At 44.0% G+C, this 20,265-nt stretch overlaps 1 protein-coding gene and 1 long non-coding RNA gene across 5 annotated transcripts in view; one reads left to right on the forward strand and one right to left on the reverse strand.

Annotated features, from left to right (window-relative positions):
• The window catches only part of LOC105982199, a 10,068-nt gene extending 1,497 nt beyond the window's left edge, over positions 1-8,571 (forward strand). Inside the window, exons 2-8 of one of the 3 annotated variants that reach the window (XR_001174872.1) lie at positions 449-659; positions 1,518-1,747; positions 2,830-2,876; positions 4,766-5,796; positions 7,414-7,515; positions 7,546-7,575; positions 8,489-8,571. This is a non-coding gene — a long non-coding RNA (uncharacterized LOC105982199). Of the gene's footprint in view, positions 1-448; positions 660-1,517; positions 1,748-2,829; positions 2,877-4,765; positions 5,797-7,413; positions 7,576-8,488 lie in introns of all 3 variants that reach the window. The other 2 variants (XR_001174870.1, XR_001174871.1) reach the window with 2 other exon arrangements.
• Mkl2 (MKL/myocardin-like 2) overlaps positions 1-20,265 on the reverse strand; it is a 115,823-nt gene that overhangs the window by 20,642 nt on the left and 74,916 nt on the right. For both annotated transcript variants that reach the window (XM_013011729.1, XM_013011730.1), the window contains 5 exons: positions 15,954-16,019; positions 14,165-14,220; positions 12,315-12,390; positions 10,248-10,409; positions 8,561-8,739 (listed from right to left, as the gene is read on the reverse strand). In XM_013011729.1, the coding sequence (XP_012867183.1) occupies positions 8,561-8,739; positions 10,248-10,409; positions 12,315-12,390; positions 14,165-14,220; positions 15,954-16,019 (539 nt within the window). The remainder of the gene's footprint in view (positions 1-8,560; positions 8,740-10,247; positions 10,410-12,314; positions 12,391-14,164; positions 14,221-15,953; positions 16,020-20,265) is intronic.

The following is a 20,265-nucleotide window of genomic DNA, read 5'->3' on the forward strand; positions in this document are numbered from 1 at the left end:
GGGGGGGGGAGAGCACACGTAGGAGGCTCACAGTCCAGGCTAGCCTGAGCTAAAAGGAAGACCCTACCTTGAAACAACCAACATAAAACCGGGTGGGAGGCCTCGCTCGATGGTGGAGCATGTGTGCCGCAAGCTCGAGGCTCTGAGCTCAGCTACAAGAACTGCAGTCCCCAAACACAACGACCCGAGACCGTGTCTCTATTTCCTTCCTATCGGCTTATATTACCAGAAGAACTTAAAAGATTAAGAATATCCAGGCTATAGAGGATACCATGGCTCACAGTAAATTCAGCAATGTGTTAAAATCTTGAAAAGAATCCCAGGCAAGCTTAAGTTTGGTACTATAAAAATTGACTTTCAAAATGCTGGGGAAATGTTTCCATAGAGAAACAGGCAAGTTGCTGACTTTCCTCTTCTTGTCGCATGACTACTCATGATTCCTTCTTAGGTCACAGTGGCAGGAGGCCCTTTCTCTCATTGTCATGTTAGCACCGTAAGAGGACACATCAGAAAAATGCTTAGACCAGCGGTTCTCTTCTGGAGATTGCTACGGAGTTCTGCACCATGGAACAGTTAAGGCTGGAGCAAATGAGCAGGCTCTGTGCTCATTCTCCTACAGAACAGCCACTCACCAAGGACGAACGTCGCTCTCTGGCAAAGTGCGTGTGTGCGTGATTGTTTCCTTCCTTCCTTTCTCTCTTTTTGTTGGTCACGGGGCTTGGACTCTGGGCCTGGATGCTGTCCCTGAGCCCTTTTGCTCAAGGCTAGCACTCTACCACTTGAGCCACAGCACCGCTTCTGGTTTTCTGGTGGTTAATTGGAGATAAGAGTCTTTTGGGGACTTTTTTTGCCTAGGCTGGCTTTGAATCATGATCCTCAGATCTCAGCCTCCTGAGTAGCAATGCCTGGTGGAAGTGCTTTCTTCAATTACTGTTTTCTTTACGCAATATTGGGGACAGAAACTAGATATTGGGAAAAAAACCTAAACAAACCAAGTTTTTGTATACTGTAGCTTTTAAATCTGCAGTAAGTCTGTTTTACTTTAGGATGTAGTAAGAGTTTTGATTAAGATGTCTACATGCAAACAAATTCAAATGCAGCTAGTCATTAATATTTCCATATGTGAATCCCTAGACAAAATGAACAATGAATAAGCTCAATGTAAACTGAAAACATGTTTGGTATGTTTGAAAGATGTGTTTAATGTAAAACCTTAGCTTTGTCTCGCCCTGATTGTTCTAATTTATAATTTTCAGTTTAACCATTTTACCTTTAGAACAATATAAAAAGCCATTTGATTTACTGGCATAAAATCTAGCGGACATTTAGCTGATATACATGCATCACTGATTAGTAGTGCAGATTTGCATAAATCATGGCTTTGAAAGGTGCATCATTAAAATCTGCAGTAATACGTACATAAAATTTACCGCTTTTGATCACTGTAGGTAACGTTTACACTCTTCATTCCTGTCACCGCCAGCTTTTTTCATGACCCCATCATTCTCTAATCCTAGGGACAGCTTACGGGTCCCTGGAGTGGAAGGACAGAGTGGCTTTGGGGCTGGGCTGTTTCTTTTGGTATAATGGTGGAGAGTCACCTATGCACTGAGCCTGGTGGAACTGTCTTCCGCTCTGAGTGTGAGAGCCACTCCACTGCTGGCGTTCTGTGCACTGGGTTTGTCCACTGTCAATGGACACTAGCTCCCTGCACTCCGACTCTGTCAATGCTGCTCCTGTAAGCCAGGTAGGCACATGTCTGTCCTAACTTGGGCTTCTCATTCTTTCAGATGGAGGACACAAGCAGACTGGCTAGATTGTATGGTGGATTCCATTTCAAATGTCTGGAGAGGCCAGCACCGGTCTCCAGGGCTACTTTGACTTCCTTAGCCGCACATACAACCCCAGTTTGCTCAGCATCCTTGCCAAAACTTGTTACTTTCTGCTCTTTGGACAGCAACAGTAACTATGGGCATAAGGTGGCATCCTTTGGTTTTAATTTGTAGTTCCTTAATGATCAGTTACATTATACCTTATAACATTTGTCACATGTGTACAATGGGTTTATGCTATATGTTGGGAGGTTTTGTGATATGCCCATTGACCAATGTATAGTAATCCTTTATCATGACTTTCTAATATTCTATCCTATTCTATAGGTTGACCTTTGACTGTTGATAATATGCTTTTTTTTTTGTCAGTCATGGGCCTGGGTGCTGTGGCCCTGAGCTCTTTAGCTCAAAGCTAGCGCTCTACCACTTGAGTCACTTAACCACTTCTGGTTTTGAGTGGTTTATTGGACATAAGAGTCTCACGGCCGGCCCGGTCTGGCTTTGAACTGCGATCCTCAGATCTTCAGCCTCCTGAGTAGCTAGGATTACAGGCGTGAGCCACTGGCACCCAGCTGATTGCTTTGCACAGAAGTTCTGAATACTTTGTTTTTAACATAGTTACTTTGGTCTCATAGTCAAAGGAAATTTTCATAACATTGATTTGGCAGTGATTTCTTGCTAAGAGTTTTATTGCTTTGGCTCTTACATGGAGCTCTTTGTTCATGAAGTTAACTTTGGTGTAGAATGCTACAGAAACAGTCCCACTTCATTCTCTCCCATGTGGATGCAAAGCTGCTGAGCATCATTGGTTGAGGAAGACTGTCTTTTCCTCATTAGATGATTTGGTACCTTGTCAGATTCTTTCACCATGCATGTTAAGAGCTTATTTCTGGGCTCTCTGCTGTTAGTCTGTATTTGTGCCTGATTAGTGTAGCTTTGAAATAATTCTCAAAGTCAGGATAAGACAATCAACATTGTGGTTTTTGGTTTATCACAGGGGATGTACTGCAGCCACCGAGCGCCTGTGTCGTAAGGACTCCCGAGGTACACTTCCCTCCCTGAACTCAGGTGTCTTTCCATCTGTGTTTGATGCCCTCCTCTTTCTCTTTTGCTTAGATTCTGTAGATATTTTCCTAAAATAATCCATAGATTACAGTTAACACCCTACATTTGTGACATCTTGTCTTAATACCGACTGCAGTCATATACAATATACTGCTTTATAGGCTCCACAAATTATACATCTATGTTCATGGCTACATCACATACAATTTTTATGTATTTTTGCTTTCAAATCCTTTAGGAAAAATGTGGAGTTACAAACCAAAATGACAGTATTGTAAACATCTGTGCACATGTCCTTGTGTTAGCTTTCCATGACTCTGACAGAACACACAGACAAGCTACTTGAGGAGGGCCCACTGCCCTGCTCATGGGCTCCAAGGTGTTAACAGGTGACGCAGGACGGCGCGCTCGCTGAGACGGCATCTAAGGTAAAGGGAAGGTTTGGCCTATGGTTCAGAGATGATCAGTCCTTGGTCCCTAAGCTGTGCTACTTTACGCCTGTGAACACACGCTGTGATGGGAGAGAAGAAAGCAGAAAAGAGACACGGAGAGAAGGGAGAAGAGAAGACACACAGGGACAGATGGGAGAGGAAGAGAAGGAAAAGAGAAAGGAGGGAGGAGACAGAAGAGAGAGGGGACAGGGAGGAGGGGAAGGGGGGAGACAGAGAAGGGGAGGGAGAGAGGAAAGAGGGAGGGGTCAGGCACACAGGAAGGACAAAGTGGAGAGGAGGGAGAGAAGAAAGGGGATAAAGACGGTGAGGGAAGACACAAAGGGAAGACAGGGAGAAAAGAAAAGCAGCGAGGGAAAGGAGAAAGAGCGAGGATAGACACACGGAAAGGACAAAGTAGGGAGAGAGGAGGGGAGTGATAGGGAAGGAAGAAAGGGGAGGGAGAGGGAACAGAGAGAGAGAGAAAAGAGGACAGACACACAAAGGACAAAGTGGAGAGAAGACGCAGAGCGGAGAGCAAGGCTGAAGAGAGGAGGATAGAGGTGAAAGAAAGGAGGGAAGACGGCTGGGAAGGTGGCTCAGTGGTAGGGCGCTTGCCTAGCATGCATGAAGCCCTGGGTTCCATTCCTCACTTCTACCTACATAGAAAAAGCCGGAAGTGACACTGTGGCTCAAGGTAGAGTGCTAGCCTTGAGCAAAAGAAGTTCACGGACAGTGCCCAGGACCTGAGTTCAAGCCCCAGGACTGGCAAAAGAAAAGAAAAAAAAAAAGGAAAGACAGAGAAGGAGAGAGACATGAGGGAGAGGAGGAAAAGAGGGGAAACACAGAAGAGGAAGAGAGAACTGTTGCTCACCTTGGAATGGCAGGCAGGGAAGGTGGAAGAGGATCTACCAGTCCATTCACCTACGAACTCATCCCTGAATTAATCCATTAATGATGTCCGGACCTCATGACCCAATCACCACCTAAAAGTCCATTAGTTGTCAACCAAGACTTTTAATATACCCTCTTTGGGTAGCATTTGGATCTAAAAATATCCATTTCATTCATTAAATCAGTAACTACTTGCTGATGTGCTGGACCCAGGTATTTGGTGCAAGTTACTGGGACAACATGAGGGAAATCTTGGTATCTAATAAACAATGTGTTAAGTCCTTTCTCCTTGAGGGAAATAAGAGTAGGTAAATATACACATCAACTAAGAAGTCTGGACAAATTCTAAATAAAGTACAAAAACTACCCAAATAAAGAAAGCCTAATTATCCATTCTTTGTGATTAAAAACAAAAACCCCAGAGACAGCACTGAATCATAGTTTGCCACTGAAAACTATTCCAGTTGTGTTCCGTCTACTCAGGATGCTGAGGACTGAGGGTTATTAGGCAGAGCTAACCTGAGAGACTTGTATTTTTTTAATCAGTAAAAACCTAGACGTTTGACACTTGAGATGGCTCAAGTGGTAAAGTGCCAGGTGTGACCCAAAAAGCTGAGAGTTCAAGGCCTGGAGTTGAAGCCCCAGTACCCGCTCAGCAACAACAGAAGAAACCAGAATCCTCACCATTATTTACAAACCTCCCGAAGATGCATCTTTCTCCGATAGCAAGCCAGCACATTTTCCTTGGATGTGCTTTAATTCCATGAATAAAAGCACAAGAAAAGTGGCTGTCAGGTTCCTTATTGATACGATGGCAGGCATGGGGCAGGGCTCCATCTCTGGCTCTGGCCTGTTAGCAGCCTCTAAAGTGGGACAGACTTTCAGCAGTCTGCATGTTGCCTATAGACTGGCAACACCGGAGTTATTTAGTTGGAAAAGCTGTGCCTCACTTACCAGTCCAAATTCATTCTTTAACACCACCACCATTCCTGTTTTCCTTCAAAGATTCTAAATGCCAGTATGCTGGGTGGGGCTGCTGCTTTTAACATAGGCTCCATCTAAGTAGAAAGCTTAACTATCACAAGCAATACAGGGAAAGGAAGAAGATAATCTATGCAGGCGCGCAGGCGGAGGCAGCATTGTGATGAAGCCATTAGCAGGCAGATGGGCAAGGTGGTGAAATGCTTAGGTCATGCTAATAGCCGTCACATCCTGAGGCGCTCGGGCGGAAGCAGAGGACAGCCCAAACGCTAAGTAGAACTGGGTTTTAAAAATGCTATTTGCTTGCATGCTTGACATTCTTTTTAGCCCTATTTTTAAAGCTCAAATCAGGATGGACCAAATATGTGAGAACACAGCAGGACGGGGGGGGGGGCACGGCTCCCCGTCCCTCATCCTGCTGCCCAGACGGCCGAGGGGTCATGCTTGCTGGTGACCGTGGGCAGGATGGTGTGAACTGCTGGCGCTCACACCACCTCGAAGGAGTCCTACTCAGATGAAGCGAGCAGAACCGTCTACAAAGAGTCTGTCCGTCTGCACTCACAGAGCCTGCGTGGGATGTTGGACGCGCACACACAGTAGGTCTAACCTCTAAGGGTCAATGTCTCCCATCTCTAGTAGGCTTACATTCTTGTTAGAGGCAGAGAAAGAAGGAAGTAAATGAATGTACTTCACAGCACAGTGATGAGCGGGGCGAAGGAAATAGTGCTGAAGGCATAGTTGCCGCAGGGAAAAGCAATGATGTAGGAAAATAGTCTCCAGTCTACCATCCTTATGTAAACACAGGCTGTCCCTATGCTAAGGATTAAAGCAGATAACTGTCAAAAGTCCTTTGACAACTCAGAAATCCTAAGACAACAAGCTTAACAAGAACATTTTCCTGAACTTGAGCAGTCCCCAATAAGTACTGCCAATAGTTTTCATTGTAAAATAACCAAGGGCTATTAAGATTCACGAAGATGAAAACGAGTAATGTACAACACTAGAATTCTTACCAAACCTACAGACACGTGAATACCATTAAAAATTGGAAATGTGAATTTCCAATGTAATTAACAATAATGTAAGATTCTTTTACACGTACTGCATTTCCAGTTCCAATATAATCTAAGGGTAATAAGAGCTCAATATTTGCTAAACTAATAACTTGGTCTCAGAAACCATTTAAAATGCCAATTATAACATTAAAGGTCGAGGCTGGGGTGTAGCTCAGTAGTAAAATACCTCCCCTGACATTTGTGAGGTCCTAAGGTCTATCCCTGGCACTGCAAAAGGAGACAAAGATAAAACAACTATCCAGGATTGAAAGTATTGCTACTTATGGAAAGATAGGGATAGGGAAATCTGTAATACACTCCAGGAAAAACAATCAAGTACCCACCTTAGGCCCAACAGACTCAGTATCTGGTAATTTATCCAAAGAAATAGACAAGCACCCAATGATATCTACTTATCTAACTATACTTGTAGCAAGTATGTGAGAATACAATAGTGGTCTTACTGTATGGACAAGAATGAAAACGAGGAAAACAGTTCTAGATAACCCTCAACAAGGCACTGGTTAATTGAGATACAATATATTAGTTCAATTCAACTGAAATGCTATATATTTGCTTTTTGTTTTCAAGACAGTCTATCTACAGGGCCCAGGTGGCCCAATATTGCCTATAAAGCCTAGGCTAGCCTTGAACTCTGATCCTCAGACCTCAGTGATGGGATTACAGAAGTACCCTTGTGTTTGGCAAGTGTATCTGCTGATAATGAAAAGCATTTATAAATGTTAAGATAAAAAAGATCAATGTTGAATTACTATGTGATACAGCAGTTCTAATCATAGGTAGAATGCTAAGAAAAATAAAAACATGTCCACTTATTATTCAAAAGTCTATGATGCTGGGTGCCGGTGGTTCATGCCTGTCATCCTAGCTACTCAGGAGGCTGAAATCTGAGGATTGTGGTTCAAAGCCAGCCAGGGCAGGAAAGGCCGTGAGATTCTTATCTTCAATTAACCACCAGAAAACCAGAAGTGGAGCTATGGCTCAAGTGGGAGAGCACTCGCCTTGAGCTGAAGAGCTGAGGGACAGCGCCCAGGCCCAGAGTTCAAGCCCCACTACTGACAAAAAAAGTCCATGAATATGGCAAGTGTATAGGCTGGACTACTAATCAGCTATTAAACGAATGATGTATTGATACAGATGGTAAATTATGGATGAATCTTCAAAACATTGTACTAGCTGAAGGAAGCCCAGTGTGAGAGACCACAGGTATAATTCTATTTATAAGCATGTTCACTGAGCAAACTGAAGATAGAAAACCGATTGGTGGTTGCCTAGACAATGGGGAGCATCTGTTAATGGGTCAGTGATTTCTTTCACGTTGTATACTTAAGAGAGTGGCAATGATCACACGTGTAACTGTATATATTGAGACCTACTCAACTGTATGCGTCACAAGGGCCAATCTTCCCCCAAACAAAATATTAAAATTCGTATGGAATCTTTCTGGTACTCTTAAGTATCGTTTTGAAAAAAAATAGGAAAGATGGTGTTTGCACACGTGAAGTGCGCAGTACTGACATTAAGACAGATGTGGAGGCCAGCGGGCCAAGTAGCTGCAAAGTTAGCCCTCACGCCTGCATAGTCAGCTGGTTCTCAACAGGGAGCCGTAGCCTTTCATTGGGGCAAGAACAGTCCCTTCAACAGATGGTCCACATGCGGAAAATGGGTGGACCCTCTTCTTAACACCATATAAAAATCTTTGGGGTCTTAGGACCCCAAACTATAAAACTACTGGAAGAAAACACAGATACAACGAATAAACATAATGAATAAATGAATAAACACACACTGGAATAAAGAGAGACTCTGACAGACTATAGTATAGATAAACATTAAGGACAGTATGCTAAGTGAAGCAACCATCACGAAAAGATGAACACTGGTCATGCACCCATGACTCACACTTATAATCCCAGCGACTCCAGAGGCTGAGATCTGAGAGTCACAGTTTGAAGCCAGTCTGGGTAGTAAAGGTCACAAGACTCTTATCTCCAATAAACTACCAAAAGTCAAAATTGGAGCTATGGCTCAAGTGGTAGAGTGCTGCCTGAAGCAAAAGCAGCTCAGGGATAGCACCCAGGCCCTGAGTTCAAACCCCACCATAAAAAAGAAATGCACATGTAGAATAGAAATAATACGTAAGAAACTATTGAAAAGTTTTAAGTGTTTGATCATAGGTAAGTAAGTCTATTGTATTTTTCTGTGTGTTCAGATTTTTCTTCTGGTGAAAACATGTGGCCCTGATGCGGTCTATAATAAAAAGCAGAGCAGCGCGAGGCCATACCTGGGTTGGAGTGTTTGTGGTCACAGGAGATGGCGACTCCCTGGCTTTTGGCTCACTTGGCGATGCGGCGGACCCCTGAGACTCCTGGCTAGCTGGCTGGTCGGGAGACAAAGCATCACTGCTGTCTTCGTCGAATGAGAAGTCGCCCTGACTGTGGGGATAGCCCTCCTTCCCGGCGCCTAGAGAGAGAAATGACTGTTAGCGTCCGCTGGCCTGGGAATACCACGCTTAGAAGGAAAAAGGGGAGACAGCACCACCCATGTGAACATCCCAAGCTGGTTTAAAGTAATAAAGAAGAAAGGAACACAGTGGAAGCACACACTGCTACCTATGATTTATTTTGGGGGAGAAAAAAATTAAAAACACAAATCAGACCAAGCCTTTAGATCCGACTACCAGTTAAAGCAAGTGCAGAGGGCAGGAATGAAATCCTGTGGCTCACGTTAGAAAACAACTCAGGCCTGTTTGTCAACAAATGAGTAGTAAGATAAAAAGGGAAGGCCAAGGTAGAGATTTAAAGATCTGTAAGGATCTGAGGCAGCATGCAGATCAGGCTCTGACAGCCCCAGAAACAAGTGTTGAATGGGGGAAAGGGCTAGAACGGCAGGGTTCCTCCAGGTAGATCCACATCTTATTTTGGGGGAGGGGAGGAGAAGGGGGGGTGTAGGAGGGTGGTTCCTCCAAACCTAGATGGACAGTTGATTGCACAAATTGGAATTCATGGCTATAAATCATCTAAGCTTTAAACTCACAAATAAGTCCCTGCGAACAATGGAAACTACAACAATTTTTTGTGGGTTTTTTTTTTTTTTTTTGATTGGTCGTGGGGCTTGGACTTGGCCTGGGCACTGTCCCTGTGCTCTTCAGCTCAAGGCTAGCGCTCTACTACCTGAGCCACAGCGCCACTTCCGGTTTTCTGGTGGTTAATTGGAGATGAGTCTCACGGCCTTTCCTGCCCGGGCTGGCTTTGAACTGCGATCCTCAGATTCTTGAGTAGCTAGGATTACAGGCGTGAGCCACAGGCACCTGGCCTAACAGTTTTAAAACAGGACAGTAACTTTTCAAAAGATTAACTACTATTATTTTTGAAATGACATTTTCCCCCTCCTAGAAGTTACACCAGAAACAAAAAAACACTGGAGATAGGGGTATAGCCCAGTGGTTCAATCCTTAGTAAGGAAGAAGAGAGGGGGAAATCAGGAGGTATGGGAAGGCCAAGGATAAAGCAGACAGAGACTACCATTTCACAGAACACATCTGTATCAGCGCACCACTGGCTTTCCTACAGTAATACAGAACAAGCCACTTCTCTTTTCTAAAAGAGAAGAAAAATAGCTTGTGAAAATATAATGAAAGGTTTGTAAGAATACCAAGCACCAGAAATGAAAAAGTATAACACTGAACTTTATCCTAGGAAATGTGATAAGGAAACGAAAAGTCAGACCTAAATCTCAGACATGAAAGGGGAATCTGTGTTAATCGGGAGGAAGTAACAGTCCTGAGAATCACTGTCCATGTCAGGCAACTTCTAATTGAGCAAGAGAACAATACCCATGGTGGATGCTGGTCCTTTCATGAATGTGCTTTATCTGAAATCCATCCATCCTCCCTCCATCTCTGCCTCCCGCCTTCCCTTCCTTTCCCTCTCCCCTCTCATTTCCCTTCTTCCCCATAATTCAGCACTTGCCTATAACTGCTTCCTTCACGCTGGAGTCCACGGGGAGGATGTTCTTCTCCACCAGCTCCATGGGACCAGGTCTTTGAGCAATCTTCTCATTCAGATCATCGGCCAGCCGAGCTCTTTTCAACTTCATCTGAGTAGCCTGCAGGGAGGGCTCTGCAAATGTTTCTGAGAGAGGAAACACAATTTTCATTGTTCCATGGACTATCTCCATCCATGAGGTCATCGGGATCTTCAGCTCAGGCCTAGACATTTACAGGTTCCTAGAATCCTTGCTGAAGAGGACATGACTGTTTATGAATGCTCCAGGCCAGGCACTGGAGGCTCACGCCTGTCATCCTACCTACTTAGGAGGCTGAGATCTGAGGATCCTGGTTTGAAGCCATCCAGTGCAGAAAATTTAGGCACTTATCCGCCAATTTTATTTCTTTAAACCAAGCTAATCAAAACTGATTTAATGTTTTTTTTGCCAGTCTTGGGGCTTGAACTCTGGACATTTTTTTGTTCAAGGCTAGTGCTCTACCACTTGAGCCACAGCACCACATCTGGCTTTTTCTTCATTTATTAAAAGAGGTAAGAGTCTCATGGACTTTCTTGCCTGGGCTGGTTTCAAACCGTGATCCTCAGATCTCAGCCTCCTGAGTAGCTAGGATGACAGGCGTGAGCCACCAGTGCCAGATGGCGATTCCTTTTGTAGTTGTGTATTTGCCCTAGTTTTACTTATTTTAATTAAAAAGGAGTTTTGGAAGCAGATAGCCCTGTTACCACACAATGTTGTGCCTCATACGTCAGGAAATTTTGACCTAGGACCCAGAAGGAGTCATTTTCCATGTTACTTACCAGAGGGCTGGCTTCTTTGAAATTACTTATTGCTGATAGCTGGTAGATGCTCTGCCCGACTGAAACTCTGGGAAAAGCCATTTCAATCCAGAGGACTTCCGAGAGCATGACCCAAGTAGAGCAAGGTATGTTTGTACCCTCTACCCCTTGCGCTGGAGAGAGGAAGACTAGCACACAGCCATGGACTCTTCAGGCCAGAAGAGACCCTACTTTGGAGTCTAACTCAATACACGAGCTGTTTTACAACATCCTAACGTGGTGTCAGCCTGTGCCTTTTCTCTACCACAGCAGCCTCTTTATTCTCCAGTGGAACACTGTTTCAGTTTGAAATTCACCTTTTTGTTTACTGTGATCTGTTTTCGCCACTAGAACATCAGCTCCAGGAAGGCAGGGGTCCATATGTCTAACAACTCGTGAAGATTTCACTTTTGGACATGTCTGACCTTTGAGGATTATTCCTCATGGTAAGCTGCAATCCTTTATCTTGTAAGATGCACCTAATTCTATACTAATTCTATATTCAGGCTCAGAGACAACGGATCTTGCTTCTATCTGACAACTATCTCCAAGTGCTTATGAAGTTTCCAGATTCTTTCTGAATCTTCTCAAGGCTTAACACACTTGTGACTATCACAGGATCAAGTTCCTCATCCTGCTCATTAAATCAGAAAAGCTTTGGGAGCTAAAGTAAACGGATAGAGGCAGGAGCTTCCAAGACTGCTCTTCCTGAAAAGGGGGAGCAGGGGGGCTAAGCCATGCCTTTCGCAAGGATGGAAGGGCAGCTGCTCCCCTCAGGATCCTCAGGGAGGAGGTCATGTCACTGGGAGACTTTGAGAGCGGTGGGTGGATAAATGTCAGATCATAAGGATTGTAGTCATGCTCAGGAGATATGAAGGACTTGGGGCTTAAGGTTAGATTTATGACTTAACGAGCATGGCATATGTCCTTCATTATTTAAAAAACAACAAAACCCCTCTGGATGAAGCCTGTCCAGGGTGTGGGCAAGGCACCTGCAGGACTGGCAGTGGAAGAGCCAGCTCATCAGCTGGTTATTTGGAGAGTCAAGTCTTCTCCTGTACCAAACACTGTGTTTTAGTTGGGGGGTCTTCAGATCTGGAGAATGCCAGCCTGTGAGGTAAAAAGTTACTAGAATGGGAATCAGAGGAAAGAATGGAATTTGTACTTGCTTTCTTGAGAAAAATGCAGCAAAATAAGCAGAAATAAAACTTGTACCTTCTAAAATATGCATCCTGACAAGTTCAGAACGGTCTGGTCGACTCCGAATCTTGTGTTTCAAAAAGTTTTCAGTCTTTAAAAAAAGAGGTAAAGAAAGTCTTATCATAAATAATTCATAATTTATTGTGGTTTTCCATTTTTTTCAGGGTAATCCACTAAGTAAACTGTGTATTCTTTTTGTCAGGTGTTTGAGAAAAAGGCTAGAAATCAGTAAGAAAATATTTCCAATATGATTTAAATTGTTATCTTCAAAATGCTCCACAGATTTGAAAAGGATGTGAGTAGCAAGTAAGTACTTCATTGTCTTAACATCAAAACTTGTGAAAATCAAAAGCTCAAAATGTTCAAGATGAGTTTTTTTTTAAAGCCGGGCGCCAGCGGCTCACTCCTGTAATCCTTCTACTCAGGAGGCTGAGATCTGAGGATCGTGGTTCAAAGCCAGCCTGAGCAGGAAAAGTCCGTGAGACTCTTAGCTCCAATAAACCACTAGAAAACCAGAAGTGGCGCTGTGGCTCAAGCGGTAGAGCTCTCGCCTTGAGCTGAAGAGCTGAGGGACAGCGCCCAGGCCCAGAGTTCAAGCCCCATGACCAACCAAAAAAAAAAAAAGATGATTTTTTTAAAAAGACAAACCTAATCATTTAAACATATTTCAATAAAATATTATTTTTGGATTTCTAAAAAATATTAATATCCTTTGATAAGGTCATTATCATCACTCATATTTCCTTTATCAGAACTATACTCATTCTTAAAAATAAGGCTTTAAAAAAGTAAGTCTTAACCAGGCACAGGTGTCTCATGCCTGTAATCCTAGCTACTCAGGAGGCTGAGGTCTGAGGATCGTGGTTGGAAGCCAGCCTGGGCAGGAAAGTTCCCATGGGATTCTCATCTCCATTAATCATTCAAAAACTGGAAGTGGTGCCTTGCCTCAAGTGGTAGAGAGCTAGCCTCAAGCACAAAGAAGCCCAGGGACAGCACCTAGGCCCTGAGTTCAAGCCCCACAACTGACCAAACAAACAAACAAACAAGTCTTGTATCTTATAAAATTCTTTTTTTTTTTTCTTGGTCGGTCATGGGGCTTGAACTCTGGGCCTGGGCGCTGTCCCTCAGCTCTTCAGCTCAAGGCAAGTGCTCTACCACTTGAGCTACAGCGCCACTTCCGGTTTTCTGGTGGTTTTTATTGGAGATAGGAGTCTCACGGTCTCTCCTGCCCAGGCTGGTTTTGAACCGCGATCCTCAGATCTCAGCTTCCTGAGTAGCTAGGATTACAGGCGTGAGCCACCAGCGCCCGGCAATCTTATAAAATTCTAAGTGGTTATTACTGCATGCTGGGAAAACTGTTAAGGAATTTTTGGAATATGTGTCATAGACATTATACCCCAAAACAAACTCAAAGGAACAAATGAGCATAATGACACTTTTAGAGACAAACGCAGACACCCATGTGTGTACTGATGGTGCCTCCCCGAAGGACAGGGCAGCCGGGCCAGCACGGCAGGGTTCTTAGGCTGCCATTCCTCCACGCTCAGGTAAACGCCTCACTGCTGCTCTTGGCAGGGTAAGGGAGGGAGGATTACTCTCTTACGATGTCTCTAAGACCTTTCCTTAGGTCCTGAGAACAACGTGAAGAAATGTGATTGATACACCGAGTGGGGAAAACGAATCCATTTCTGGCTTAAAACTAATACTATTTAAATGTGACACATTTTCTTTGAACTCCACCAAACCACCTTAGAACCCACACCATTTAGGCTGTGTTTTTCTACTGACACACTTAGGTGTGCGATTATGTGTCCACATGTACAATGCAACAACATGGAAAAATAAAACACTTTAAAAGTCCTTACTCTGGCTCGTTCCAAGCTTTTTATCTGTTCATGGAATGCCGCTGGGCTCTTCAAAGCTGTGAGGGGAAAATCAATGGTTTCACAGTGTAAATACAGGAGTTCACGCCTCAGTCCAAAGCTACACCACATCACCTTGATGGATAATCCTAACTGTGCATAGCTCGAGGTCCATTTACTTCCTCTAAGAGATACCGAAAATTTGAAGTGCTATGAAATTAAATGTATATATTTTACAAATAAACATTTGAAACAGGGTTGCATATATAATGACAATACCGGGCCAGACAACTTCCCACCACTATCTGGGCAAGCTTGCTTAGGGCCCGTGACTGGCCCTTCAGAGGTCTTTGCTCTTCATGCCATATCAGCTCAAAGCCCAACGTGGCCTCAGACCCGAGGCGCTGTTTATTCCTAACCCACAACAGGCTCAGCTCTGGGGCCATCACGATGCTGCTGCTTTGGTCTTCATAGCAGCCGTGCACGTAGGTGTCAATCAGCCTGGCACATATGAAAGACCCAAAGAAGCCAGTGACTTCTTGAGGTCATACAGGTAGGTGATGGTCAGAGGGACTGAGATTTAGGGGGGTGAATTTCTAAGGCTCATGTTCTTCCTATCACGTGCTCAAAAATCACAGTGACTCTTCAACATGAGGGCAGGCAGAAGTTAGGAAAACCACACCTGCTACACAATTCCTATGGACTGTCTTTGCAAAATCACTTTGGCTATGTGCATCAAAATCTCCTAGTAGACTGCATGGATGCCCACAGGTGAGCAGAAGGGATGCGTAGCCCATCCACCAGGGCTAGGCTTCTGTGTCACCGAGACTCGGTCTGGCCTTGCGGCACTGCAGGGGCTCCCAGGTTCTCTGTGGCAGGTAGAGTGGCCTAGTGATATCATCCTCAACATCTCCATTGAATCCTGCTTGTTTGGTTCACAGAGAAGAATGCAGTAGTGGGAGAATCGGGCAGATTATCAGAGCAGCCTTTGACTATTGTAATTTTTAATGGAAGCTTTTTCAGTAATTAATCGTCTAGGAAAAAAGTTTCACTAGGAAAAAAAATTTACTGCTGAGAAAAATCATTCCTTTACGATAAATCAGTAAATGGTTTATGGGCCAGCAGTGATTTAGGAGACTGGGAAGCAAAAAACTCACTCGAACTTCTTTCTAGTGTTTTAACTGTTGTAAAACTTTAAAAAAATCCAGATAAGTTAAAAACCTACATAAAACAACTAGCTTCCCCTTAAAATACAAAATCACCCCCAAAGAAGGAATGTTTAAAGGAAAAGAGAACAACTTAGGCAAATACTCAAAAATCTCTTGAAAGGTTGAACCCAAGGGATACTCAGGAAATATTTGTACTTGAGCCAGAAGGATTTTTATTAATTATAAATAGAATGCTTATTAGTCTTCTAATTAAGATACCTTTAATTACACAGACTATAGTACAGTACCAAAGATAATTAATTTGGATTAAATGAGTAGAACAAGACTGAATCAACTTCATCATGTTACTTTTGCAAGTCTAATCTCATATCCATTAGCAAAATGATTACTTCATTTTAAAACTAAAACAAATACTCAAGTTTGAAGGAGGAACTTCAGTGTATTAAGAGTGTTCCTCAGATAATTTGAAACGCATTTTGCGTGGCTCTCTTAGATTGGCAATGCTGACGGCTGCGTCTCCCGCTAGCTAGGTGGCGGCGGCTCTGCCTGCGTGGACAGGCGCCCCCAGGCCGGACATGGCCATGCTGCTGCTGCACACAAGAGATGAACCCTCTGGGTCTTACGTGGCATGATGCCCTGGTCCACTAGTTGTTCTCGCGTCCTCCTCTGCTGCAGCCTCAGCTGGAGCACTGTGGAGAGAAAATAATGACCGTTGAAGCTGATGGACAACTGCAGGGCACAGCGACTCAGGCCTTATTGAACACCGATTTCATAACCAAACAACGAGGACCTGGCCTGGCACTATCCAATTTGCCAAGCGAATTGTTTTGTGATTTCTGTCTGCTGGATGAACTCTGAATTTACACTGCATAAATTTTGTTTAGCTAACAACTTTACTATAAAGCTTATGATTTCCTGTTTAAATATCTTCATATGGCAGCAAAGCAAATCAACTGAAATTGGAGGTTTACACTCTAAGACTTACTAATAAAGGGACTCTCTTCCAGAGAAACAGAAATGGGAGGTTCTGTGGCATCCTTTAGCTTCTTAGCTAGCTGGCTTGCCAAACTGAGTGAAAGACAAATGCTCCCTAGATTTCCCAAGCAGAGTTCTTCTGTGGCATCTCATTACCTTATTTAGAAAATGAGCCTTTTTCAAAGGATGTGATGGTAGAAAATGCTTCCTTGGTATATTAGCTATGTTTGGGGTTAAGCTTCCATTTAGGTTTTTATAGCAGACCAGCAATAAAATGCAAGGTTAGGAGGATTAAGCCTGCGCTTAGGGGTTATCAATAGGTATACAAAAAATAGCTGTGCATTTTTCCAGCAGTGGGGAGGCAGGGGTGCAGGGCCCCGCCCCGGGCTGCCACTCACTTTTCAGTGGCTCTCAAAGGTCCTTAGCTCTGCTTTATATACAGAAGTGTGGCTTCTGTTAGTTTTGGGGGCTACAGGGTCCAATGCTTCACCTACACCTCACGTAGAGGTGAAGCAAGTGATGAAGAACCGTGTTACACAAAACAAGAGAAAAATCATGCTTGCAAAGAACTGTGCACGTTTCTGACATTTAAATGTCTGGTGACAGTTTGTGTCAGCTGTGCGCGGCACGCGAGCGCATCTGCGTCTGAGGATGGTGAGCTCCGCTCCGCTTAGTTAGGAATGAACAGAAGCAAGGCATGGGCCTCTGTGTCTGGCAGTGCCCCGTGGTTGAGTTCTCACAGGAGTGCCGACACTAATGCCCAGTGGCACATAAGGTGGTAATGCACAGAGCAGAACCCGGGGAAAAGCACCGGAGGGCAGGGGTGAGGGGAGGGCGCGCAGAGGCGGGCTCTGGAGTGGAGTGTCAGCGGCGGCGTCTCTCCTTTCTCCTGATGTGATCCTCACGGAAAAGCATCAAAAACAAAGAGTAACACAAATATTAACAGCCTCCTTTTCTGTGTCAAAATAAGCAGAAAACTATCCCCAAAGCAGGAAATGTACTTTCAAGGCAAGTGTGTCCAACACAGTTCACTCGTGGGCGAGTGGTTTCTGAGAGTGGCAAGTGACGTGTAATTAGACTGGAGTGTCTCCCACGCTGCAGCGGTCACGGCAGAGCCCACACACAGCAGAGCAGCTGCTCCAGCTGATCTCCGACGATGGCACACCCGACATCACGCTCCTGGGCACTGCCACCTGCAGCCGTGAGGGCAGCAAAGAGATGTGTGCCTCTCCCTGCTCCTTCCCTGTGCGCCTGCCCTGCACCAAACACGCGGCTTCAGCTCTGACTCCAAGCACATAGTTAGGAGTAGATTCCCAAGCCCGCTCCCATTTCAGATGCCAGTCACTAGCCCAGATGACTCAGACTACGAACTTGTGAGGATCCCACCAGACCATTCTCAGGATTGAGAATTTGCTAGAATGGCTCCCAGAATGCAGGCAGGCACTGCATTATTTTAGAGCACACAATTTAGAAACAGCCCAGTGAAAGAACTGCATAGGGGGAGGCTGGGAAGGGATGTGAAGGGTAAACCAAAGGAGGAGGCTGCAATGCTTGGTAAGAAATGTACGCATTATCCTGCCCATGTAATTGTAACCCCTCTGTACAGTATGTTCACAAATTAAAAAAAAAAAAAAAAAAGAACCGCATAGGGTAAGCAAGGGGAAAGGGCGCCCTCTCCAGGCAGCCTTTGGTACTGGCCTTCACATGGTATAGTGCACGAGGGGGGGGGGGAACACAGGACATCCTGGTGTCCTGCTGAGTAAAGGGCTGAACTGTGTGCTTTTGGGGTCCTAGTTCACAGCTGCTATGCTGTTTTTAAGGTGACTCTCCCATGGTTGTCTTGCAAATAGTTGCACATCAGCTATAGATTTCTCAGGAGGGAAGACAAGTCCAAAACACTCAGTGACAGTATTTACATCTTAACAAAAACCAAGTGCATAGGCCATAGACTAAGACAATTCATGCTACAATTGCTCATATTTGTTCACTTCAAAGAATGTCTCAGAAAAGCCTAGAAACTAAAGCAATCCACATAACAGTCCTGTCATTTGTAAGTTTGATTACTACAAAAAGAAAGGGGGGGGGCAATACAAAAAAAGTCCCTTTCAAACAGGCAGAGTGCGTTCTCCATGGAAAACACCAGCCTCGTGTGGGACTACGACAGCTGTGCATTCCAGAGGAGCAGTTCTCCAGAGGCTGCCCGGGCCACCAGCGCAGAGCCCAGGGGATGCTTAGACCATTTGCTTTTTGCATGCATGTATCTTTCTTAACTAGACTACACCAAGGCCTCTGAAATCAATTTTTCATACATAGTAAGATTGATACAAGATATAAAAATGTAGGAGAAAATAAAAAAAAAGAAAATTGCCAAAAATGTCACCCAGAAATGCAATTGCTGTTATTATCTTGGTATATTTCCTGTCTTTTATTTAAGCATAAATTATTTTTATTTTTTATTTTTTTGTTGGTCATGGGGCCAAAACTCTGGGCCTGGGCACTGTCCCCCAGCTCTTCAGCTCAAGGCCAGAGCTCTACCACTTGAGCCACAGCACCACTTCTGGCTTTTTCTGCTTATGTGGTGCTGAGGAATCGAAACCCAGGGCTTCATGCATGCAAGGCAAGCGCTCTACCACTGAGCCACCTTCCCAGCCCTAAGCCTAAGTATTGACTGTTCTTACAAATTACAGTTGTAGTCTATGAACATGGAACAGACATAATTTCACAGCTACAACGTTCCCTCTTGCCTGGTCCCTAAATATCCTCATCGCTGCTGGGCGCTGGTGGCTCGCGCCTATAATCCTAGCTACTCAGGAGGCTGAGATCTAAGGATCATGGTTCAAAGCCAGTCTGGGCAGGAAACTCTGTGAGACTCTTATCTCCAATAAACCACTAGAAAATCGGAAGTGGCGCTGTGGCTTAAGCCAAAGAGCACTTGCCTTGAGCTGAAGAGCGGAGGGACAGTGCCCAAGCCCAGAGTTCAAGCCCCATGACTCACCACTTTGCTTTTTTCCAATTCTTGTACCTCTACAGAATTCTGTGGTGCACTTTTCCTCACTTCCCATTATCCCCAAATTCCTAGATGGAGTAACACCTCTGTGTAAGCGGGACTAGGCACAATTGCTAAGAGGAAAATTCTGTTCCCAGACATTGTCTTTTGAAATCATGCCAGATGCGAGAGACGATGGCTGCAGATGACTTTTTACCTATTTCATTCAGAGAAAAAAAATTAAGTAATTATGGACCTTTGCCAAGACAATGTGTCTTCATTATTTCCTAAGAAGTCAGGTTCTTTTCCATTACATGCCAACAAAAGAAAAATGCATAGACTTTTGAATATTTAATACTATTTATTTCTTGCCAATAGATTAAAAACAGTATTATCTAAATCAAAGTGCTTTCAACTTTCTCTACCTTTATACAAGCAAAAATTTCATTTTAATCACTATGCTGAAGAAAGCAGACTTGCAATGCTACACTGGAATTATCATTTCTTAGTACCATGAATAGTTCAGGTGTCAAATTCTTTTCCCCAAATCCCTAAATGGTTCTAAGTGACAAAATCTTAAGACTTCCAATAGAAAGTACCTTAAAATATAATTTATCTCACTATCATGTTTGTACCCAATTTTAAATTTTCAACTGATTTTTGAACCAAGATGCTGCTGCTTGTCTCCCTAAGCACTTTCACATTTAAGAATAAATTCCCAAAGGGGAGAGGTGATTATTTGAGGGAAAGTTGTTTTACTTCAGTGTGTGAATTTGGGGTCTGAGGTTATTTTGTTTATTTTGAATTTTTTGGCAGTATTAGGGTTTAAACACAGGGCTCTGCACTTGGTAGGTAGGCACTCTACCACTTGAGCCATTCTGCCAGCTGTTTTTGCTGTCATTTTTAAGACAGGGTCTTAAAGTTATGCCCAAGCTAACTTGGACCTCCTATTTACACTTCTCTCCATAGCCGGG

The sequence above is a fragment of the Dipodomys ordii genome, unplaced genomic scaffold (assembly GCF_000151885.1).
Source record: "Dipodomys ordii isolate 6190 unplaced genomic scaffold, Dord_2.0 Scaffold14, whole genome shotgun sequence".
In the NCBI taxonomy this organism is placed as follows: domain Eukaryota; kingdom Metazoa; phylum Chordata; class Mammalia; order Rodentia; family Heteromyidae; genus Dipodomys; species Dipodomys ordii.